This window comes from Poecilia reticulata, linkage group LG18 (assembly GCF_000633615.1).
Source record: "Poecilia reticulata strain Guanapo linkage group LG18, Guppy_female_1.0+MT, whole genome shotgun sequence".
Classification (NCBI taxonomy): domain Eukaryota; kingdom Metazoa; phylum Chordata; class Actinopteri; order Cyprinodontiformes; family Poeciliidae; genus Poecilia; species Poecilia reticulata.
The window spans coordinates 16,650,386-16,671,546 of NC_024348.1; the positions used below are offsets into that span (position 1 = coordinate 16,650,386).

Here is a 21,161-nt window from a genome sequence, read left to right on the forward strand (position 1 = left end):
TTTAAAAAAAAACAAAAAAAACAGTCCCAAATGCTGGGTCTGGTTTCTCCGCCTGCCTACATCCAGACGCTACGGAGGTGTTGTAAAAATGCTTACTTGTTCATTTTCTTAGTTCATCAGTGAACAGTGGATGTAAAAACAAAACAAAACAAAAAAAAAGAGTAAAATACTTTTTTAAAAGAAGAAATCACAGATCTATTACATGCTAACTGCATTTGCCTGGAGAATAAATTCAAAACAAAATATCTTTCAGATATCAGTCTTTGGAGTAAAGGATTTAAACTTAAATTGCAAAATATTATTACACTCCCAAGTCAAATTATTCATACCACTAGGATTTGCAATGACTTTGACCAATTTTTAAAGCACAAACATAAAATGCTGTCATAAATTTGCAGATTTTAATTGAGGTCTGAAAAACGAAAGGAAGGATGGGTGCAAGTTTTAGCGACTAGGATAAAGAATGTCTGGAAATGAAAGCGTTTTTCCATAATCAGTTTTTTTTTTCCCCACAGTCATCCAGACTTGGAAAATGCTTCAATCAAACTCTATGCATCTTGTTAACCTGATAAACACAATAAATAAATGATCTTCCTAAAGCTGTCAGAGCATTCAATTCTGACTAATTTATAGACCAATGAGCTTTTCCATTTGCTATACAAGGCAACAAACATCCAACTTTCACTACCAACTACTAAATATATTTTTTCCTGAATAGAAAACAAGAGGAAATTATGATTCTCTCAACCCGATGCCTTTACCTTCCACATCCAAGAGGCACCAGCCCAAAAGCAGCGCAGCCTGAACAGGATCTGGCACAGCAGGGATTTTCACACCGATCTTGTTCTGAAACATTTGCAATTAACATTCCTCCTCAACTCCAACTGTTTCTCGAGCTATCAATACCCCACGTAAGAAGATTTAACGTCCCCAAAGAGGCAGGGAAAACGGGCCGGCTTTCACAGGTCGGGAAGCGAATGGATCTGAGCGAGCGAATGAGAAGTTCATGTGCAGATTATGCTTTAATTGTAATGACGACAGAGAGAGAGAGTTATTACAAATGCATTTTTTATTAAACGGAACAGCTGACGGGAAATGAGATGAACATTACATCAAAATGCCGTTTAATTACATCTGATCAAAAGCCACTCTTAATACATTAATGCCTCTAAAGTAGCAATAAACAATGGGATGTTGAAATTCACATCAAGTATCATGCATCAGACAGAATTTTTCATTTTCTAAGATATTTCTAAACCTATTTAGCCTGTTTGCAATGTTGCATAAAAAAAGGTCCAGTAAATAAATATCCCACAGTTCATGAAACATGAGAAAGCATTTGGTGCAGGGAAGGGGGAAAAAAAAGACGAAAAAAAAAACAGTCACACTGTGTCCTTCGTGGGAATTAAAAAGACAAAGAACACTGAAACGAGTTCGCATTTACACCCTGTACTGCCGCAGCACTCGCAGGCCTTCTTAGTACTGAGTGTATTCCTTGGATGAGAGTTTTGCAATAATATGCTCCAACTGTCTTTTTGCTTCACACTGAGGGAAGTTACTCATCTCGTAGTACTGCGGGGCAATTTTCACCAGCCTGGAAAAGAAGGTAAGTCAACAGTCACAAAATTGTCTCCCGTGTTTTCTTGTAGGGGAGGAAAAAACAAAAAAAAAAAAGACTTTCTTCCATATTCACGAGGCGACTGCTGGAGCAAGCATAACAAATTTGGAACATAATTGTACGAGGTCACACAGGGGGAACAGAAACGGCTAAAAGGGTCGTTTCAGGTTAGCTGGTTGCTCAGAAAGACGCACCGGTGTGACTGGCTTGTTTGTTTGGATCACATTTGTTGTCATATTTTTCAATTGTTTTTTTAATAAATATACAGCACCTTGCAAACTTATTCATATCGATATTGTGAGATATGATGAAAATCACACAAAGATCAAAAAACAAAAACTTCATGCTTAATTGACAAGTAAGAATTCAAGTCTATTTTTTATCTGGTGCCGTCAATATATTAATTTTTTTTTTAATGGCATTAATGACACTAAAGCGGGCTGCACAGTGGCGCAGTTGGTAGAGCTGTTGCCTTGCAGCAAGAAGGTTCTGGGTTCGATTCCCGGCCCCGGTCTTTCTGCAGGGAGTTTGCATGTTCTCCCTGTGCATGCGTGGGTTTTCTCCGGGTACTCCGGTTTCCTCCCACAGTCCAAAAACATGACTGTCAGGTTAATTGGCCTCTCCAAATTGCCCCTAGGTGTGAGTGTGTGTGTGTGCATGGTTGTGTGTCCCGTGTGTCTCTGTGTTGCCCTGCGACAGACTGGCGACCTGTCCAGGGTGTACCCCGCCTCTTGCCCGAAACGTTAGCTGGAGATGGGCACCAACAACCCTCCCGACCCCATTAAGGGACAAGGGTGCAAGAAAATGGATGGATGGATGGACACTAAAGCGTTCCGACTAATCACAATGAATGTAATATTTGTCAAATGTTTAACTTTGCTTCCTTCCATTTCATCCAGTAATTATACATTGTTTAGTTTCAGTCCGGGGCATAAAGCATAAAGAGAAAACATTGAAGTTTGTGGTTGATAAATTACAGAATGAATGAATAAAAATACTTCTAAAAGGCACTCTTAAGATATTCCAGAGTGACAGCCCTTCAAACTTGTCGAAGCCAATTCCTACACAGAATAATACAATCTAATAAAGTTATCATAACTCAACACGAACAGAGCAGAACAAGCGATCTGAAACTCACCACTCCGGCTTGACGTCTGTGCAGGTCCGGATGTAGTTCTTGGTGGTGAGGACGAACTCGTTGTAGAGCACCCACTCAGGTTTGTGGTCCAGCACGGTGGAGGGGTGCAGCTGCACCACCTGGTTGTCCTTTGCCGTCAGGTAATGGCCGGTGCGCTCAAGGTGAGCAACCTATTCACAGAACAGACGGTTATGAAGGAAATGTCCAAACGAATTGAAATGACACTTTTTTTAAAAATTTCTTTATTGTTGACCCGCATGGTTGAAAAAAGAGCAGGTGCTTGAAACCTATTTTTAAGCCCTCAAACGACTAATCCCACCACCACCACCACCCACCCTGCAGCCACTTGGTCCAGCCTCTGTGGCGGTCGTGATTAAACAAGGCAATCAGTCTCAATAAAGGCCTTTCCAAACAAAGATGTGATAACCAAACACTGTGAACCCTTGAACATGAGCTGCAAATTTGTCTCCAAGATAAAGGTTAATGTTGACAAATATTTCAATATTAGAACCATAATTCAACTTGTCAGGTTGCTTGTTTCACGTGGCCCTGAAAATGGCTTCTTGCAAAGACACCATTTGTATCCCTGAGTAAGAGACAAATTAATAGGATTTCTTGTTATGTGGTTAAAACAAAAACGGCACTAAATGTGTGTGTGTGCGTGTGCGTGCGTGCGTGTGTAGGTGTGCTTGTAGCTCCACGCTGTGTTTTCAGCGAGTGTTCTGCGAATATGAAAAACCTGTTTTTTTCGAAGGACCGACCTCAAAAAGGGTGAGCTTCAGGGAGCAACAAATGAATACTTTTAGCTCAAATACGATAGCAGCTCCACCAGACTGATCGCCGACCTGCATGAAGAAGCCGGTGACCAGCGCTTGTCGGATGTTGAGATAATAGTCTCTGCTGTTGAAATCGCCGCTGTTTCTTGGCAGGCTGAAGCGATCCATGATCCTCGACAGCTGCTGCCGGACGTTGTCTGCTGACATCAGCGAGCGGTAGTTCACAAAGTTATCGTAGCACCACTGGGTGGACTCGTGGTCTGTGACAAAGTGGCGGAGAGGGATTTGGAGAAGCATTAAGCAGGTTAGTCTCAACTGTTAATATTACCGAGAAGTTAATCTGCGGTTAATTTATTTGAATTAATTTGTATCTCTAATTTGCATGTTATTAAAACCTCAAAACGTGAATACCAGATGCTATCTTTCTCCATTTTGATCATATTTACCAAGATGGCCAATCACAGATGCGAGCATTATCATCAATTTATTTAAAGACTCCTTCAATAACCAAAGGACCACAGTTTGTTGACACTGTGGTTTTATTGAAATATACACCGCCATTTTCAATAAATTAGAATATGCATTTTAATGAGTTTTGTTTGTCAGATTAAAGGAACTTTTGAATGTGGGAACATTTAAACAAGTATTAAACATACTCTTCGTTTATGTATTAACATTGGTCTGATCTAAAATGTAATGTTTTCATTAGCAGTAAGCAGAAAATCATCGCAATATACAGAAATAAAGTTTTAAAAACATCAGCTTGTATGTAATTGATATATATAATACGGTTTTTAAAGGTTTTTGTGGATTTATTCATTAGTAACTAGACAGGAAGAGAGAGAAGACACAGTAAATGCCCCAGGAATCGAACAGGGGACAATGACATTGACCAACCGCTGATCCACCTGGTAACCTTTGCAAACTTTTCAATAACACGATGCATTCACATGTAAATGAGTGTAACACAGAATAATAAATACATAACTTACTCTGCTTAAAGGCGTGGTAAACGTTGAGTAACGTCATGTGGTCTCCGTCGATGTGGGCAAAGCGCATCTTGGCATCATCGGCCACCTTCTTGGCCTCCGTGGGTCGAACGAAGCACTGTGGGACTAAACAAGGTTGGTATGGGCCCCCCAGCCGCCCACAGGGATAAGTTAAGCAAATCCAACAGAGGGAAGAACAAGGCCTCAAACGAGGCACAGTGCATTGCCAAGAGTTTTACGGGTGAAAGGGAGAGGAGGGTCTAAGAGAAGGAAGGACGATGGGATTCCCCATCCTCCTCCACAGTAAGCCTGGTTTTAGACGAGCTACAGCTAACATCTGACAACCAGTCCAAACAAGTGCACAATCTAACAGAACTGATTCAGTGGGGCTGTCTGGTTCTGCCCTTTACCCTCCGTCAATTTGCTCCTGGCCTGCTTAACATCGAACGTGCTTGATTGTGCCTTTAATGGATAAAAGCTGTGTTTATTGAGCCTCACGGTCGGCTGCTGTGACGGCGGCGGCGGCGGCGTTCTCAGGTGAGCTTCTGCTGCTTGCTTTAATGAACTCAGCAAAAACCTTCCATCCTGAAACAGCTGCTTTAAGTGCACACCACGTCCAAACAGCTAGTTAAATCCATTTCCCCGCTCTCAAAGACCCTCACGCTCCCTTCAAAGGCGTCAAGATTCATCTCAATGAGCAGCATTCTGCTTTGGCAAGCCCGAAGTGCAATTACTGCCGTAGCGCGCTAGTGCTGCTCCAGCTACACCTATACATTTTGTACAGACATTTATTCCCCCCAACACCACCCTTCTTGCTCGCAAACAGCTGACACTACTGACTTTTTACTCCACTTGCCTCGTAGTTAAGTTCTGAAGGCACACATGACATGTATTCTAAGTGGCCTTAAACAACTAGGAAGTGGAGTTGAAACAATCAAAATTTTGTATTCATTTTTGGGGTTTTTGCCATTTTTGAGAGCTACAATATAAGCGGGACATAATAATAGTATTGCTTCTAGCTTAACAAGTCCAATAATAGTTTTTAACTTTTCTAGGCAAGGTAAACGTTAGCTGGTGTTCCAGTTCCAGTCTTGGTATAAACGTGTATTACTGTTTGGGAATCTGGACCTGAAAGCAGCCCCTGCACATGTCCTCTGAGCTCTCTCGGTCAGTCCAGCCTCTCCTCACGCGACAGGCCAGCTCCGAGCATTACCTGACAGCATGGCGGTGATGGAGAGGATCTCGTTGGAGCAGTTGAATTCGCAGCTGGCGATGACCATCTTGGCGAGCTGCGGGTCCAGGGGGAACTCCGCCATCATGGAGCCCAGCTCGGTCAGGTCGCCGTCGTCGTTGAGCGCTGCCAGGTAGTTCAGCAGCTCCAGCGCCCGCATCAGGGTCTCCGGGGCTGGGGAGGACAGAGCGGGAGCGACGGGCTGTTAAAGCGCTCCGACCCCCACAGGCGGGAAGCACACAGGTGGCAGATGCAGACAATTTGCAAAACTGTCATTCTTTTCATAGCGGCGTTACCTGAAGAGTGCAATTTGAATTGACTTTCAAACAAAAATGTGTCGGATATTATTAAAAGTATCACGAGTACAAGCACCGACTGTCCTTTTTGCCAATACATGAAAGCTAAAATATGTGTGTTTCTTTCTAAATGTTACGCCAAATGACGTGATATGTATTTGTTTTATCTAGAGTTAACTGCTTGACAGTCCAATTAAACAAAAGAAAAATGTAAGCTTTATTTAATGCTACATCTGGATGGCGTTACTATCGTCACTCAGAAATCCCCCGTTTTGTCTGTATGTAAGCTTGGTTATAGCTTGTGGGGTTTTTTATATATTACTTTATTAGTCCCGATTATGTAGTTCATAATGTGAGTCAGTTAATAAAGTTTCATTGTTTTTATTTTACTTTTAAATAGAAAGAATCCCATCTGTCAGTGTCTGGAGAAGCAAAGTGCTTTTTTTTTTTTTTGAAGAAATAAACCTGGCCCTCAAAGGACCGGGAACAGAGAAAACACTTCCATCACCTGTTGTACTTTGAGCTTTAATAGAAGACAAATGCCTTTTAAGAAACGAAACAAACACTAAAATGGAAGCAGTTGGCAGATTTGGCAGCCAGATGCATGAGGTGAATCAGAATGAGATGGCTCCCGTTATGCGATGGCCAGAGTTACGTTCGACAGCGGCGTTTGCAGAGAAGCAATCATGGCAGAGCTCATTTTTCATCCTACACTCTGGCAATCCCAAACAACTAATGTAATTACAGGGGAACTTTCTACTTAATGCTTAAACACAAAAGGCTTCCACCGTTTGGTTAAAAGATTTTTCCTCCAGATGCAATTATTGACCTTTGGCTCCTCAGAGCTGACGCCTAATGACCAGTTGCATGTTAACTGAAAATTAGCTTCAAACACCGACTCTGGTGTTTGCTCACTTTCATTTCTCTCAAGTGCTTCTAAAAAAAAAATTCAATTTCAAACAGCAAGGAGGTGGTTTTTTTATGATTAACAAATATTGATTTAGTCTATCAAAGCTACTTTTTAAATTTTTTTTCTCCTCCTCCACACGGTGAATGTCGGCCAGATTACTTACCATTCTGATGGCTTGTGTTGGGGGCTGAACAAAAGGTGAAAATCCGATTTCCAAGTACAGCTAGCAAGATGAACCAGCGTGGAAATTCAATCTAAATGTGACGCAACTCATCAGAAAGCAAACATCGACTGGCTCGACACACGAGAATCCGATGTATTAACCCGGGTTGAAATCAATGAGGCAAAAGGCTAAAGGTACACTGAACCACGTCGGTTTTGAAAGGCGCATTTTGGAAATGTCACCAGGAAAATGAATTTGGCCCAGCAAAGTGCTGGGAGAACAAAGAACAGAACCGTTTTTTGAAATAAAAGACCATCATAAGAAACATGGGTGACAACACGGCAAACACACGGAAGACGATGCGAGACCAGAACTGAACTTTTTGGCCTATTAGCAAAAATCCTACTAAAGTGCATAGAAATCCACATGTGTACAGTAGTGGTGGCCATTTATTGCATTGGTTATCACTTATTGTGAAAATTTCTTATCAAGATTTTTGATTTATCATTGGCTTGATCAATTTTAATCAATGATGTTAAATAAAACATAAAACTGGTAGTAATACCAAAAATGTTGTTTGTTTTTTTTTTACAATTTTCCCCACTCTGTTCCATGAGAGCGTCAATAAATGATGGTAAATTTGAAAATATGATTAAATACAGTTACTGTGTTCAGATTCATGAGACGAATCACACTTCTTCAAGTAAGTGGCATCCTGAAGAAACCTATTGAAAATGGGCTCCTTCAGGAAATAGAGTTAGGGGGTTTATCTAAAGCAATATTTGTTTTATTGGCGCTTTGAATGCTGTGCTACGAGTAGCCATATGGTCACCTAAAGAAATAACAGCATTTTAATATTTATCGTTATCACAATTGTACCACAAAATATTGTGATAAAATTCGAAGTCCGTATTGCCCACCCATTGTGTGCAGTATGTGAAAAAGAAGCCAAATTTGTTCAATTTTAAAAACGCCACCAGATATTCCGTCTGATCAAGTCATGGATTCTTTTAATTGACACCGTTATTTACCGACTCAAACTTGAGCTATACCTTAACCATGTGAAATTCACGAGGGAAAGAGAAGGGCTGTTCCTTCCCGTTGAAAGAAAAGCAAGATAAACCAGTGGTCTCTCTGGCTTTGATGATAAAAACACCAAAACTCAAATCCAGCAATTACTTTTCAAACATTACTAAAACATACCAAAATTATTAATAAAAACAGTTGCAGACAACAACAAAAAAAGCCCCATCTCTAAAGGTTTATGCAGTATATTTATCAACTCCTTCAGTCAATATTGGCCATTTTCCCAGCGAGAGACCTTCAGCACAGCATATAAAAAGTGATCCACTGTAAATACATGTTATAAGACCTGTCTAGTAACTCTCAGACTTAAATCAGACTTCATCTGCCGCACCCAAGTAGCTCCTGCGACCAGCCTGTGCAGGAGCCGCTTCCGGAGAAACCTTCTGCCCCGAGTGGATCAGATAAATAAAAAGGTAATCCTGTCCCCTTTTCCTTCACCCCACTGTTCCCAGTTAAGACTCCGCCGACAAGGCCAATCCCGTATGTTGATGCATACCTGCGCGTTTTTTGTGAGGAATGCGAGCGAAGTGTTGGAGGTCAGTCACGTTTCGCTGAAGGAATATAAAGGGAAGGCAATTGCTAAGGTGATAGTGCTGCTATTGATGTAACCAATTTCATTCTCCAAATGGCGTTTGCCACAGCGGACGGGGAGAGATGGGTTTAATCTCAGAGGTGAGATGAAAACTATATTATGGCGAGAAAAAGGGAGGAGGGAGAGACGGAGGTTAAGGGGTAGGAAGAGGTGGGTGGTTTCTTCGGGAGGATCTCAAAATACATACATTAGAAAATACAATAACCCGATACCTCAATTAGACACAAACTGTTTAAGACACACTCCAGACGTCTTTCTTGGTTTATTAAAGAATGCGATAAAGCGCAAAGGAGAGAGGCTCGGCTAATGATAATGTGCAGAGAAGCAGCGTGGAGCAGTCATCAACGTTGTTGGGGGAAAAAAAGTGCTGACGGTGATTTCTGAAGAGATGCAACTAAAACCACAACGTGAAAAGTTGTTAAATGCTTTCAGATGGAACTTTGCCAAAGCGAAAGCACGACCACGATCGTCACAGCCGGACTGTCTTTGTGGAGACTTGTTCCATCTGTTTGGGTCCGGCTCATCTTTTAGCTGGCAGGATAAATCTAAACTTGTGACTAAAAAGCTTGGGAGAAGAAAGTGTTTTTCTGATGTCCTCTGTATTACACAAATATTGCTCGAATCTAATGAAAAACCGCAGCATGCTGGCTCTGCTCGCTCCCGTGTGAGCGTTGGAGCGATCATAGTTCTTAAACCTTTCCCCGCTGCGCCACATCACGCTACAAACGTTTTATCTGGATTGAACGAGAGAGATTAGAACAAAGTTGTGAATAACCACAAAGTAAAAGGAGCAGGATGCATGGCTTAACAAAAACATAGTTTTATTCATCTGAAAAGTGTGGTATGTAATTGCATCCTTCTCTACCTCTTTGTTCCAGCTTAATCAAATCGGGCGAACGAGATCTGAACGACAATTTTAAAGTCTTTCCGCAGATTCTTATGTTTAGCTTAATCCGTCTTCCTGTTCAGATGGATTCAACTCAATCATGCCCCATTTCCAAAATAAATAAATAATAAAGGATTTTTTTTTTTTTTTAAGGAATTTGTCAAGGCAACTCTTGCTTAAAAATCTGTGTCGTCTTTAAACTGACCTGGAGGGTCCATGAAGTCAAAGTGCACAAGATCGTCGATGCCCAGTTTCTTCAGCTGCAGCACCACGGAGCCAAGATTGGACCTCAGGATCTCTGGATATGTGTTGTCCTGTGCCATTTAGAAAGGAAGCCCAGGGAACAATTTAAAGTGAATCAGACACAGTGATTATTATCTACTCATGAATCAGTCATATGTCAGCTTAAACAGAAAACAGGGAGCGTAGGGCATCTGAAGGGCTATTTGAAAAAAGAAACATTTCCATGTCACTAAGAGTGATGGGATAGAATTACCCTGAGGAAAGTGGAAAACTGGGTTTTAGAAGTTCATTTGTCACCGCGGCCATGTTGTTAACACATCTTAAGAAGGCGATTTAGAATTGGGATCCTGAAATCCAAGAGTCGTGAGAGCAAATTTCTCTACAGCTATAAGGTCGCTCTGGGGGATACAAGATGCTCGAGGCGACTGCAGAATGGCATGTACAAGGAGACGTCTTGAGTTTATATTTCATGTAATCTCAGTCATCTTAAAGCCACGCCGCTTTTCACCTGCATTTCTGTCCTGTAAGCTTTCTCCGTGTACAAGCGGAAACATTTTCCCGGGCGCGTCCGTCCGGCGCGACCCGCTCTCTGCTGAGCCGAGGCCTTGCTGATGGCTGTGACCAGAAGGGATTCCACTCTGATGCGTGGGTTGTACACCTGAGAGGAACAGAGAGAAAAGCCTTGAAATGATTTAACGGGGGGGAAAAAAAACAAAAAACAGAAATGCTTAAACTGGGGTAGTGCTTTTTTTTTTTCTTTTTTTTAAAGAAAAAATTAAGAAAGTAAAGTAACATCTAGCGCATCTACAAGATGATGACAAAAAGCTGCAGAGTGACACATGCGCCCAATTCGCCACGGTGAATATATAATCTTGTTTTGTGCCGAGTGTATGACTTGGCTTCAGGCTGGTGAAATGTCAGGGGAATAAATAACAGGCTTTTCCATCTTTGCTGCTGTCAGTTGTGCACTGCTGTGTTTATCTGAGGATTCTCAGGCAACAGACGCAGATGATCGCAGCAGATAAGGAGTTGCGGGGTGGGTGTAGGAGGTGGGGGGAAGGGGAAGCTAACCTTTTGCTTGGCAAATCCGGGATCAATTACAAACACCACTCCGTCGATGGTCAGGGACGTCTCGGCGATGTTTGTTGACACGACGACCTGCGAACATGAGGACACATGATTTAAATGATCCACCTGAGGCGTCCGGAAAGACTGATGGGATCTCAGAGGTTGGATCTGGCTCGACTGACATCAGGTTCATGCGGTGCTGTTCCATCAGGTGAACAGCACCGTGCTTTTTGCTTTCGGCTGGCCGTGGAATGTTAAGCTGCGATTCGCAAACGTTCCCTAATTTTATAAAAACTGCAACCAAAGACAACAAGACGACTATTTGGTACTCAATCCTCTGTTGAAGAATAATTAGTACTCATTGAAAATGCTAACATTTTGTCATGTCATATCTGTGCTTTTTGATTGAAGGTGGTAAATCAACACGATAACTGAGTTAAAATAATTTATTTTTTACAATTTTTTATTTTTTTTTGGTCAGATTCTCAACTAGAACTAGATCTGCACCTTGGCCAACACATGAATATGGTCTGAGACAAACCTCCATCCAAGTCTCAAATCTTTTTCAGACTTATTGGGGTTCCTCCCCAGACTGCCAAGTATTTAGCTCCGTCCATCTTTTCTTTACTTCCTTCTGTTTGACCGTCACATAAAATGCTAATAAAATACACTGTAGTTTTAAGTAACAGGACAAAAGATTGTAAGTCTATACATCTTTTTTGCAAGTCAATTCTTTAGGCCCAAGAAAATATTTCACTTTTTCTACAATGCAGCACCAAACAATATATGTATTTTTTTGTTTATCATACGTCTTTTCTCCCCACAGTGAGGACTTGTGTGAAGCAAGTATTTCTTTCTTGATATCTGAAGCATTGCTATCTAGGGATGCACCAACTGTGCCGACCTCACTGTTCATGACTTGCTCTTGATTTCTGCTGTGCAATGTTGGCATCGACAGCTTTACTTTGAGTACAAGCCAAGGCAAAGCTTTGCTATGAACTTAGTTTGGACATTTTTTTAGACAATTTTTTGAAGCCAAGTACACAGTCTTCACGTTCAGCTCCGTGCTTTTCCATCATGAGTTCACTACAGGGCTTGCATGATGCTGGGGAAAACCTGCGATGTGACAATATTGGAGAAAGTTGCAATGACGACATGACTTGCCGTATTTCCTCTTCTTCAGGTAGTAAAGTAATCTATTCAGCTGTCAGAAAAAAAAATAATTCAATATTTATTTAATTAAAGCCTTTTAAAGTTTAAAGCCTTTAAACTTTAAAAGGCTTTAAAGTTTAAAAGTTGTAAATCTGGACTCATCAGACCACATGACCTTCTTCCACAAGTCCAATCTTTATGTTCCCTTACAAATTGAAACCGTTTTCTCTGGTTAGCCACTGAATAGTGGATTTCTTAAGGGTGCACAGCTGTTCAGTTGCAATCACTCGAGGTCCCTTCACATTGTGGTGTGAAAATGTTCTGACTTTCATGTCTGCACACAGCCCTGAGTTACGCTGTTTGTTTTCCTTCGATTTGATGTCACCAAACGTTTAAGCGATCGCCGATCACAGTGATTCAGGGTTTTATTTCCGACTGCATTTCTTCCTGAAAGTCAATGGTTTCCCGCTATCCTCCCAGTAATAATGCGCTGGCGAGTTCTCGACCCAAGTTTAGTGGTTTCTGCATTGTTTTCTCTGCTTGATGCCAATGAATTGATCCTTCTTAAACGCATCGACGTCTTTTCGGTGACCACAGGATGTGTCTCTCAACATGGCTGCTGAGAAATGAGAAGCTAATCGTTGCATCAGCTGGCGTTAAATAACTTTGACAATTGAGCTCCGGCCTTAAATACAAAACCTGCAAAAATTCCAACAGAAGGTAGTGAGAAGCAAGGAATGAACGGCGTAAAGAAGATCAATACAAAGACACAGATAGATACTTTCATACTTCAGCGCAAGTTCTTCTTGCCATATTTACTCAAATCCAGTGTTTGCAAATAATGTTTAATCCATTTTAAGGTATAAATGTTGAGGTTGACATTAATTTATGGTGGGTGTTTCCATCGAGGCCAGTGTTCAGATGTTTGGATGGATGGAGGGGTTCTGGACTCATCAGTATCCATTACTAATTATTTCATCATTTTGCTTGTCGTTAATGAATGCCATAAACCTAACTCTAACATCTAAAATCTTACAACTGCATTTGATAATGTTGTATTAAAAATAAACAAGACAGAGCTGCATCAAAATGCTTTCTTCCTTTAAAAAAAACACAACACAACCCAGACAGGGTGCTTTGCTGCTTTAATGTTAAGAGAAGAAACCACAACTGTGGTAAACAGTGGCACGTTGGATGTTTTTGCTGTGAAGGAAATCTGCTCAGTCAATATCTTTTTACTGCTGTGTATTCGTTGCGAGAAGGAGAACAAGAAAGGAAAAGCAGCAGTGTGATGAAAAGCTGCTGGGGTTCCAAGAACATGACCGGTGGGAAAATTGTGAACCAGTTCCACGTAGCGGTTTCAAATCTACAATCGTCCCTTATAGCAAAGACGTGCATGGGAAATGACAGTTGAATCAAAGCAAAATTATCCAATGAGTCACATCACCCGGAGTCTGTTAGCTGTTGGGATGCATGCAAACAGGGGGGAAGAGGGAGAAGACGAGGAAGATGAGACAGTTTCTGCTGCTCTCACGCAAACTTTGATGCTGCTGGGGAATCTTCTTCATAAATAACCCCGGAGACCGTCTGGGTTAGGAAACTCGATTAAATCTTCAATTTTTTAACAAGACGCCCTGGCGTCGGTGCCGCTGCTTATTAAAAACAATGTTGCCGATTTTAGTCGTCTAACATGCAACCGAAACGTAAACAAACCACAAAATTACCCAAGCGGACGTTTGACGGCTTCCGTCCGCTTTCTTGGTAGTCCTCATCATAAAACGGCGAGCGCAGAACCAAACATCAAATGTAGTCTTTGCTGATACACGTCCACAGAACCAATTTTGCACACTTGACACACTTCCTTTGTAGCCGTGCCTCTTCAGCTGTCTTCAAGCCGAGAGCCTTGGAGATTTTTAAATCCCACCTTTTAAGTGAGGATTTCTCTGCAGCCTGAGAATGCCTGACTGTTTAGTTATTAATGCCAGAGACAGCCTTTCCCCCCCTATCATTCTGCCTCTGACCTCGAGTAATTCACCTGTCGAACGGCGCATTCCCCCTTAGTATTCAAGGCGGAAAATGAAGAGGTGGAAATAAACGCTGGGCGGAAACTTATAAAAATTGGCCGTTATATGCATAATTCTTGGCTGTCGAGATGTGAACGCATCCCCCTGACAAATTATCACATTTAATAACTATAAATCATAAAGACTATCTACTAAGTAATACATTAGCTGCTCAGTTCAAAGGTAGATCATTTACTTTGGTCGAGTTTTATGGCTTTAGCGGAACCATTTATTTATTTATTTTTTTCAAAGTGACCCACAGAAACACAACGTTGAAGCAAGGAATGGGCCGATTTCCATTTTAAAGTTGTACCAAGGCTTCGAAATCGCTTCAATTGTAAGTTGTATCACTGCTGTGGTTTAAAGTCCTTCTAATGAGACATCAGGAAAAGCGTCTAAAAAAAGATTTCTACAAATCTGCTTTTTGGAAATATTTCCAGCTGTGTAAAAACATAGACATTATGTAAACAAACAAACAAAAGAACGCATTGTTATAAGTTAGGTAACACTGTTTAAAAACTACAGAGACCAAATTTGAACATGTCTGGCTACCTCAGCACTAATTAACCAGCTAATATCACCTTGCCATAACTGTCTTACTGTGTAAAGGGGTTTATTATTTATTTCTTCTTTTTTATTTTTGCTGAGGTCTGAGTTTAATAAAAAACAATAAACAGTATTTAGAAAATGTTTTTTTTATTTATCTTTATTTATACAGACTGCCTCATTGAGATCCAAGATCTCATTTACAAGAGAGACCAGTTTTGATTTTTGTTTGAAAAATCCTTTAAAGATGCTATAAATAAAATTATTATCATTACCAGAGAACTTGCTGATGGTGCTGAGTGATTTTCTAAAGCTGTATGAAGCATAGTAATATAGGCCTCCCCCTCTCCCACCTGTTGCTTCACAGACCCAGTCAATGGATGTTTTACTCATTCTTACAAAAAAAAAAGATCAAATGAACTGCTTGGAAGTATTTTAAAACAAACAAGATAAGGCTGTCTTATTGTTTCTTCACTTTTGTACTCAGAAGTCAGATTGCTCAGGTTCTCAGTCTCAAATAAATCAAGGTCGTCCCTGTGAGGTCGCCAGGCAGCCTTGAATTCTCTCTCCAATACGGCAGTTGCAGGTATAAACTAATAATTAACGCCTCTGACAGTTTGAATCTCATTAAGCTTCAGGCACACACGTAGCCGTTCAATATTTATTTAATAGCACGTTCCCTGAGTGTTTGATCATCAAAAATTAAAACAAATTAGCAAATCCCACAGGAACTGAAGTCTCCTTGCAAACAGAACTCGCTCTATTTGGGTGTGAAGTCTAAGTCCCAGTTTTAAACTTTTGACTTTAAAGACAAACTACACGGACAAATGAAACCGCAGTTGTCGAGCCGGATCAAGGTAATGGGTTTTTGTCTTAAACCTTCGTAGTTCTCACACTGTGAGAATGTCACACCAACCACTGCCTGCTTCAAACAAACCTTCCTGTTATGTCTTTATCCAGTTTTGCACCGTCTATCAGGCTCCGAATGTGCTTCATATATGAACTCATTTTGCTTTACTGTAGCAGGAGTCCTGTGAAGGATGCTCCGTGCCGGCACCCATCACCCTCCTAAGGAATCAAAGAGCTAGGAATGCTTCAACGTCTGTCTACAAAGAAAGAAAAAAAAAAGAAATGGACTAGCGGAGGCTGCCTCTGTCTGGAGTATTGGGTCACAGTGGGTGCTCCAGCAGATGCCGCACATGACACCCTCTCACATTTCATGATCGTATGGGTGGCCTCATTGACTGCATTGATTCTGAAGGATTATCCGGGCTGGGGCCATTACGCTGAACGCAGACTGGCTCCTTCCAGTCTGTTGCTGCACTGGATAATCCGGGCTTCTTCATCAGTAATATCATTAGAGCATCATCTCTGCATGTTATTTCTGGGTTATTACCTGCAGGAGAGCATGCTCTATAGCTAAAATGGGCCATTTTTCACGTTCCCTGCTGGGAAGCACAGCCGTGTTGACAAATAAAGCCTTTCCGCCGACGAAGGGAAGGAGAACACCGTGATGCGCTCGCATTTGAAGCCCAATGAAACGGATACGCGGCAGCATCTTAAGTAACATCAGGCGGAGGGCTTAGAAGATGTCACCGATGAGACAAAACTCCTAAAACCAACTGCGGCCCATTTATTAGAGAATATATTTCAGATTTTGGAGCGCTAAGTGAGATTACGGCTGCTGTTAGTGATTAGTCAACTCCTGCCTTGCTTTAAGATGATTAAACTGTTCAAAAATGGAAGACGAGTAGCTTTCCAAGAGAAATGGAGCAATGACGAGCCGGTGCTTTATGTTAATTGAGGGGTGCCTAATGCAGTCGTTAGCATGCGTAGCAGCAGATGCGGCGAACCTTAATTCTTTTTCACTACTTCCTCTTGGGCTGGCTTGGATGACATCTCTACATTTTTCACTTGATGAGTTGCTCAGTCAGTCACTGAAGAGAAGCACATTTACTTCAAGGACGGCAACTTTAGATGCCACCTCGCCAATTCAACGAGACCCTGACAAATTGAGGCTGGGGGGAAAAAAAAAGAAAAGAGAGACAAACTGTACCCTTCTGAAGTTTAAACTGGTTGCTGGGCATAAACTTCAGACTACTTGACTTTATTTACTGTATTTCAGTTCATCCTCACACAAACATTTGGGGTTTATTGCAATGTGGAATGATATTTAACATAAAGTAACATCTTAAGTGCTGTTAAAAAGACTCACAGCCACTAAACAATCATAATGTCTCCTTTAGGAATATTAATCTAGATGTACATACCGATCAACTCTCTCCGGCTCATGTTGGGGGATGCTAAAGTGAGGCATGTTTATGTAGGACTAAGTGTTCAATGCAACGTGTTGTACCTCAACTTTAAAAAGTAAAAAAGTGAGAGGACTCCCACCTCTCACTAAACAACTCCGCTGTTTGGGAAAATTAAGGCTACAGCAGCTACATTGGAAAAAGAAAAGGTGAACTGAACCAAAACTTGTCACCATAACGTTTTAAAGCAGCAGAGCATGCAGCTTGCTCTGTGTAACCGATTTACCGTATTTTCCGCACTATAAGGCGCACCAGATTATAAGGAACACCTTCAATGAATGGCCTATTTTAAAACTTTTTTCATATATATGGAACACCGAATTATAAGGCGCATAGAATAGACGCTGCAGGAGAGGCTGGAGTTACGTTATGCATCCACTAGATGGAGCTGCACTAAAGTGAATATCAACAAAACAGTCCGACTCCGGTCGGACTGAATGGAGAAGGTCATCTCCATTCGCGCACAGCATGTTCGTGGAGAACGTGGTGCTAAATGACCTGCAGACGACCTGATTCTAGACGGTCGGTAGGTAGATAGGTCAGTCAAACTTTATTAACAAACCAGCGTTCTGACAACTATCCCAGCATGCACAGCGTGCTTCTTCTTCTACGGGCGAAAATGAAGTCAGCGGCTGCTTACCGTAGTTGCTAGACCTGTTGTGGCTCAATATTGGTCCATATATAAGGTGCACCGGATTACAAGGCGCACTGTCGGCTTTTGAGGAAATAGAAGATTTTTAGGTGTGCCTTATAGTGCGGAAAATATGGTACTCATCTGAAACAATGTCAAGTTGAATATAAACATCCATGATGCTGAACAAAAACCTGCTAAAGTTCAAATCCAGCTGCTACCTGTTTGCTAACTGTACCATCCACCATACCTGTTGAGCCCTTATTTTAAACAAAAAGTCAAACTACAGTCTGGTATCGTGCTACTGCAGTGTGCATTTTTTAGAAGTTTCTCTTCAAACAAATTTGAACAAACCACTAATGTACCGAGCCATGACTTTAACCAAAGTACATATATACCAAGGTTTTTGCTTACTGTTTGTGTACGCCTTATATCTCCTATCCAACTGTCCGTTATGTCTTATCAAAACAAAAAAAAGAAGAAGAAAAATGTGGTGAGGATTTACATTCAGCCCAGTTAACTCCTTTTAATGCAATTGACTTTTTAAAGTTGCCTAATTAAAGAGAGTTGACCTGTGTGTGACCTAATCTCAGTGTAAATCCTGATCTTATTTGAGGCCCTCAGAGGTTTGTTAGAGAACATCAGTGAACGAACAGCATCAGAAAAATACAGCAAGACGGTCAGAGATAAATTTAAGGAGAAGTTTAAAGAAGAGGTTAGGTAATAAATCAGCAGCACAAACTTTGAACGTCTCACAGGCACATTTCAGACCATCATAGTTTGAACTGTGCTCAATAATCATCACAACATCATGAAAAAAAAAAGAAACATTGCAGAATTCTCTGGAAAAATATAAAGAAGAAAGCGATTGCTGACAGAAAGCCAGAAGAAGTTCATAAAAAGAAGTTGCTCTGGTTAGATCAGTGTAGTGGAAAACTTTAGACTGCATATCTTAGTAAAATTACCAGTTGATTGGAAGATGGATGAAGCTAAACAAAGGGAAACCTCAGAAGAAAACTTGTTGTAGAACGGCTAGAGCGTCACCTCGCAGACGGAAAGTCATGCTAAACAAGTAGCAAGAGCTACAGTGGAATCCTGCAGATCAAAGTATTGTCATGCATTACACCTAATTCCACTTCTGAATCTACGTCAAGTCATAAACGGGATGCTCACAAGTGTTCTCCATCCAGTTTGGCTGTGTTTGAGCTGTTTTGCAAACAAAACCAGGCAAAACCTCACACGCTAGAAGATAAAGACAAACTTTCTTTCTCAGCTACAAAAGGTCTGACAGCGGACCTGCATGGGGCAGCGTTCGTTTTTCGACCGTCACAAAATCCAACGGCAATTTGGTGACTCTAAAAAGTCGCTCCACCCGGTCCGAGTCGAGTGTTTTCTGACGTATCACAATGCGCTCGACTTCGACAGCGCATAAATACTTTCGCTGCTCATTTCAGTCTGATCTGGCTCAATTAGCAGGGTTGTAGCGATGACTCATTCATCAACACCGTCCTTCCTCCATCAGCTGTTGGGGTTGAGTGTTTGCTCATTCGCTGGCACTGGTGATGGTCTTGTATTCTCTCAGATCCCAAGCCAACAGTGTGACAGTGCAGCTGGAGATGCTACTATGGCGATGAGCCCATCTGAATAGAAACTGGCACACGAAAACGGAGGAGCTCTTTCGTGTCTGTATCAATGAGAGCGTGAGATAAAATGAGAAAGAACGAGATACGCGACATACCTTTGCAGAGTTTTTTGCGCACTTTTGAGTGTAGGGATAAAACGCTAGGAATGGAGCACTCCCTCAACCCCCCACCCGAGCTCACAGGGCGTGAGTAATACTCCAGATATAATTTAGAGCACAGAATCACATGCTTACAAAAGCAGCATATGTTGTGTGAGTCAGTTCTGCGCTAAAGCTGAGGAAAAAAGGAAGAGAGGGGAGTAAAAAAAAAAAACTTTCCACCTTTTTTCTCTCTTATATTCCCCCATCTGGCCTCCCCTTACTCTCTCCCTCGCTTGCTTCCTGCAAGCGATTTTGTACCAACCAGCCTTACCTTTCTTCCAATAGCGCCGCTTGGCTTGTTTGGCGGAGGCGGCTCAAAGATCCTCTGTTGCTGCTGCGGCGGCAGCGTGGAGTACAGGGGGATGATTTTCATATCGCCGACTTGGGGCCCCAGGTTGTCGACCTCACGCTTGATTCGCTTGCAGGCTTCGTCGATTTCCTGAAAGATGAAAGGACCACAATTGTTCCCTGAACCTCCAGTGTACGCGGACACAAAACCAGGCAGGTTCTGAGCAACACCTGGATTAACAATGGAAGTGGGCGGACGCGACAGAAGGGGGGAAGAAATAAGACGGGGAGCCGGGGAAACCGTGGTTCCCTGCTACAGTACATTTGTTCTAACTATCGTTCCATCTGATGGAGGAAATTAAACTTGGACTGCAGCATGCTTTGCTGAGCTCCCTGTGGCTCTGTTGTCAAATGCAGCAATCACGGAAAACACAGACGAGCACGCTCGGAAGGCACAAACGCGCCGAGCCAGACACACTCAAACGGGGTTCATTATTCCACAGCGCAGTATTGTAGAGGGGAATGTGATATGAGACTGCAGCATTGATGCATAACCAGCGGCAAATCATGGCAGATCAGTTTAGTGGAGCTGAACGTTCAAGAGCCGGTGGGTTGGCAGACAGAAGCCGTGAGCAGCGCCAGGAATGAGGATAGGAAATGCGAAATTGGAGCCTATTCTCTAACGGCATATTAATGTAATAGGAAAAATACATTATAAATATTCCACAAAGCCTTTTGCCTAACAACATAAAGATTGATTCATTTTGCTTTCATTCTATTGTAACACACAGACAATTCCATCTTTTAACAACTGTTCAAAGTTCTGGACAGTTTGCAGCATAAAACAAAGCTGTCAACACATTTAGTCGTTTTTCTTTTTTTTTTAAGCTAGTAGTCCCAGTTAGGAACCGTTTCATTATGTTCCAAACAACAATCATTTCATCTTCAACGTGCTGCAGCTCCTCTGCGTGACACCTTGCTGCTTATGCTGTTGCACCACCTACAGGCCCACGGGAGCACTGCAGCAGCTTCTCAAAGAGTTGCAATGAAGGCACTCAGAGTAACAAGTCTGAAAATTTATGCCTCAGAACAAGTACTAGAAAGAACAGCGGTTTCACGGCGTACCAAAGATCCAGCCAAAAAAAAAAAGGTGACATTTCTGCCTTACAAAATGTTCATCAACATCCTGTTCCTAAACTCGTTTAAGGATAATGCTATGATATAGTACCTCTCAAACTTTTTCAAGTTTGACAAGTTCACTTCAAGATTTTATTTTATTTTATTTTTTCAAATCACTTTTGAAAAAAAAGTGATTTGTTACGAGCTAAAATCTATGTGACAAATTTTTATTCAGCCCACGGGGCAGCCAACTGTTTTCATAATTAGTATA

The 21,161-nt window shown here is 41.6% G+C and overlaps 1 protein-coding gene across 1 annotated transcript in view; it reads right to left on the minus strand.

The window, feature by feature from the left end:
* Window positions 1–1,046: 1,046 nt before the first annotated feature.
* Window positions 1,047–21,161, minus strand: part of dhx15 (DEAH (Asp-Glu-Ala-His) box helicase 15) — a 32,497-nt gene continuing 12,382 nt past the window's right edge. Inside the window, exons 6-14 of the mRNA XM_008435819.2 lie at window positions 19,755–19,922; window positions 11,000–11,086; window positions 10,437–10,586; window positions 9,891–9,999; window positions 5,735–5,926; window positions 4,525–4,647; window positions 3,602–3,792; window positions 2,757–2,926; window positions 1,047–1,594 (exon numbers count right to left, since the gene is read on the minus strand). Of these exons, the coding sequence (XP_008434041.1) occupies window positions 1,477–1,594; window positions 2,757–2,926; window positions 3,602–3,792; window positions 4,525–4,647; window positions 5,735–5,926; window positions 9,891–9,999; window positions 10,437–10,586; window positions 11,000–11,086; window positions 19,755–19,922 (1,308 nt within the window). The 3' untranslated portion in view covers window positions 1,047–1,476. The remainder of the gene's footprint in view (window positions 1,595–2,756; window positions 2,927–3,601; window positions 3,793–4,524; window positions 4,648–5,734; window positions 5,927–9,890; window positions 10,000–10,436; window positions 10,587–10,999; window positions 11,087–19,754; window positions 19,923–21,161) is intronic.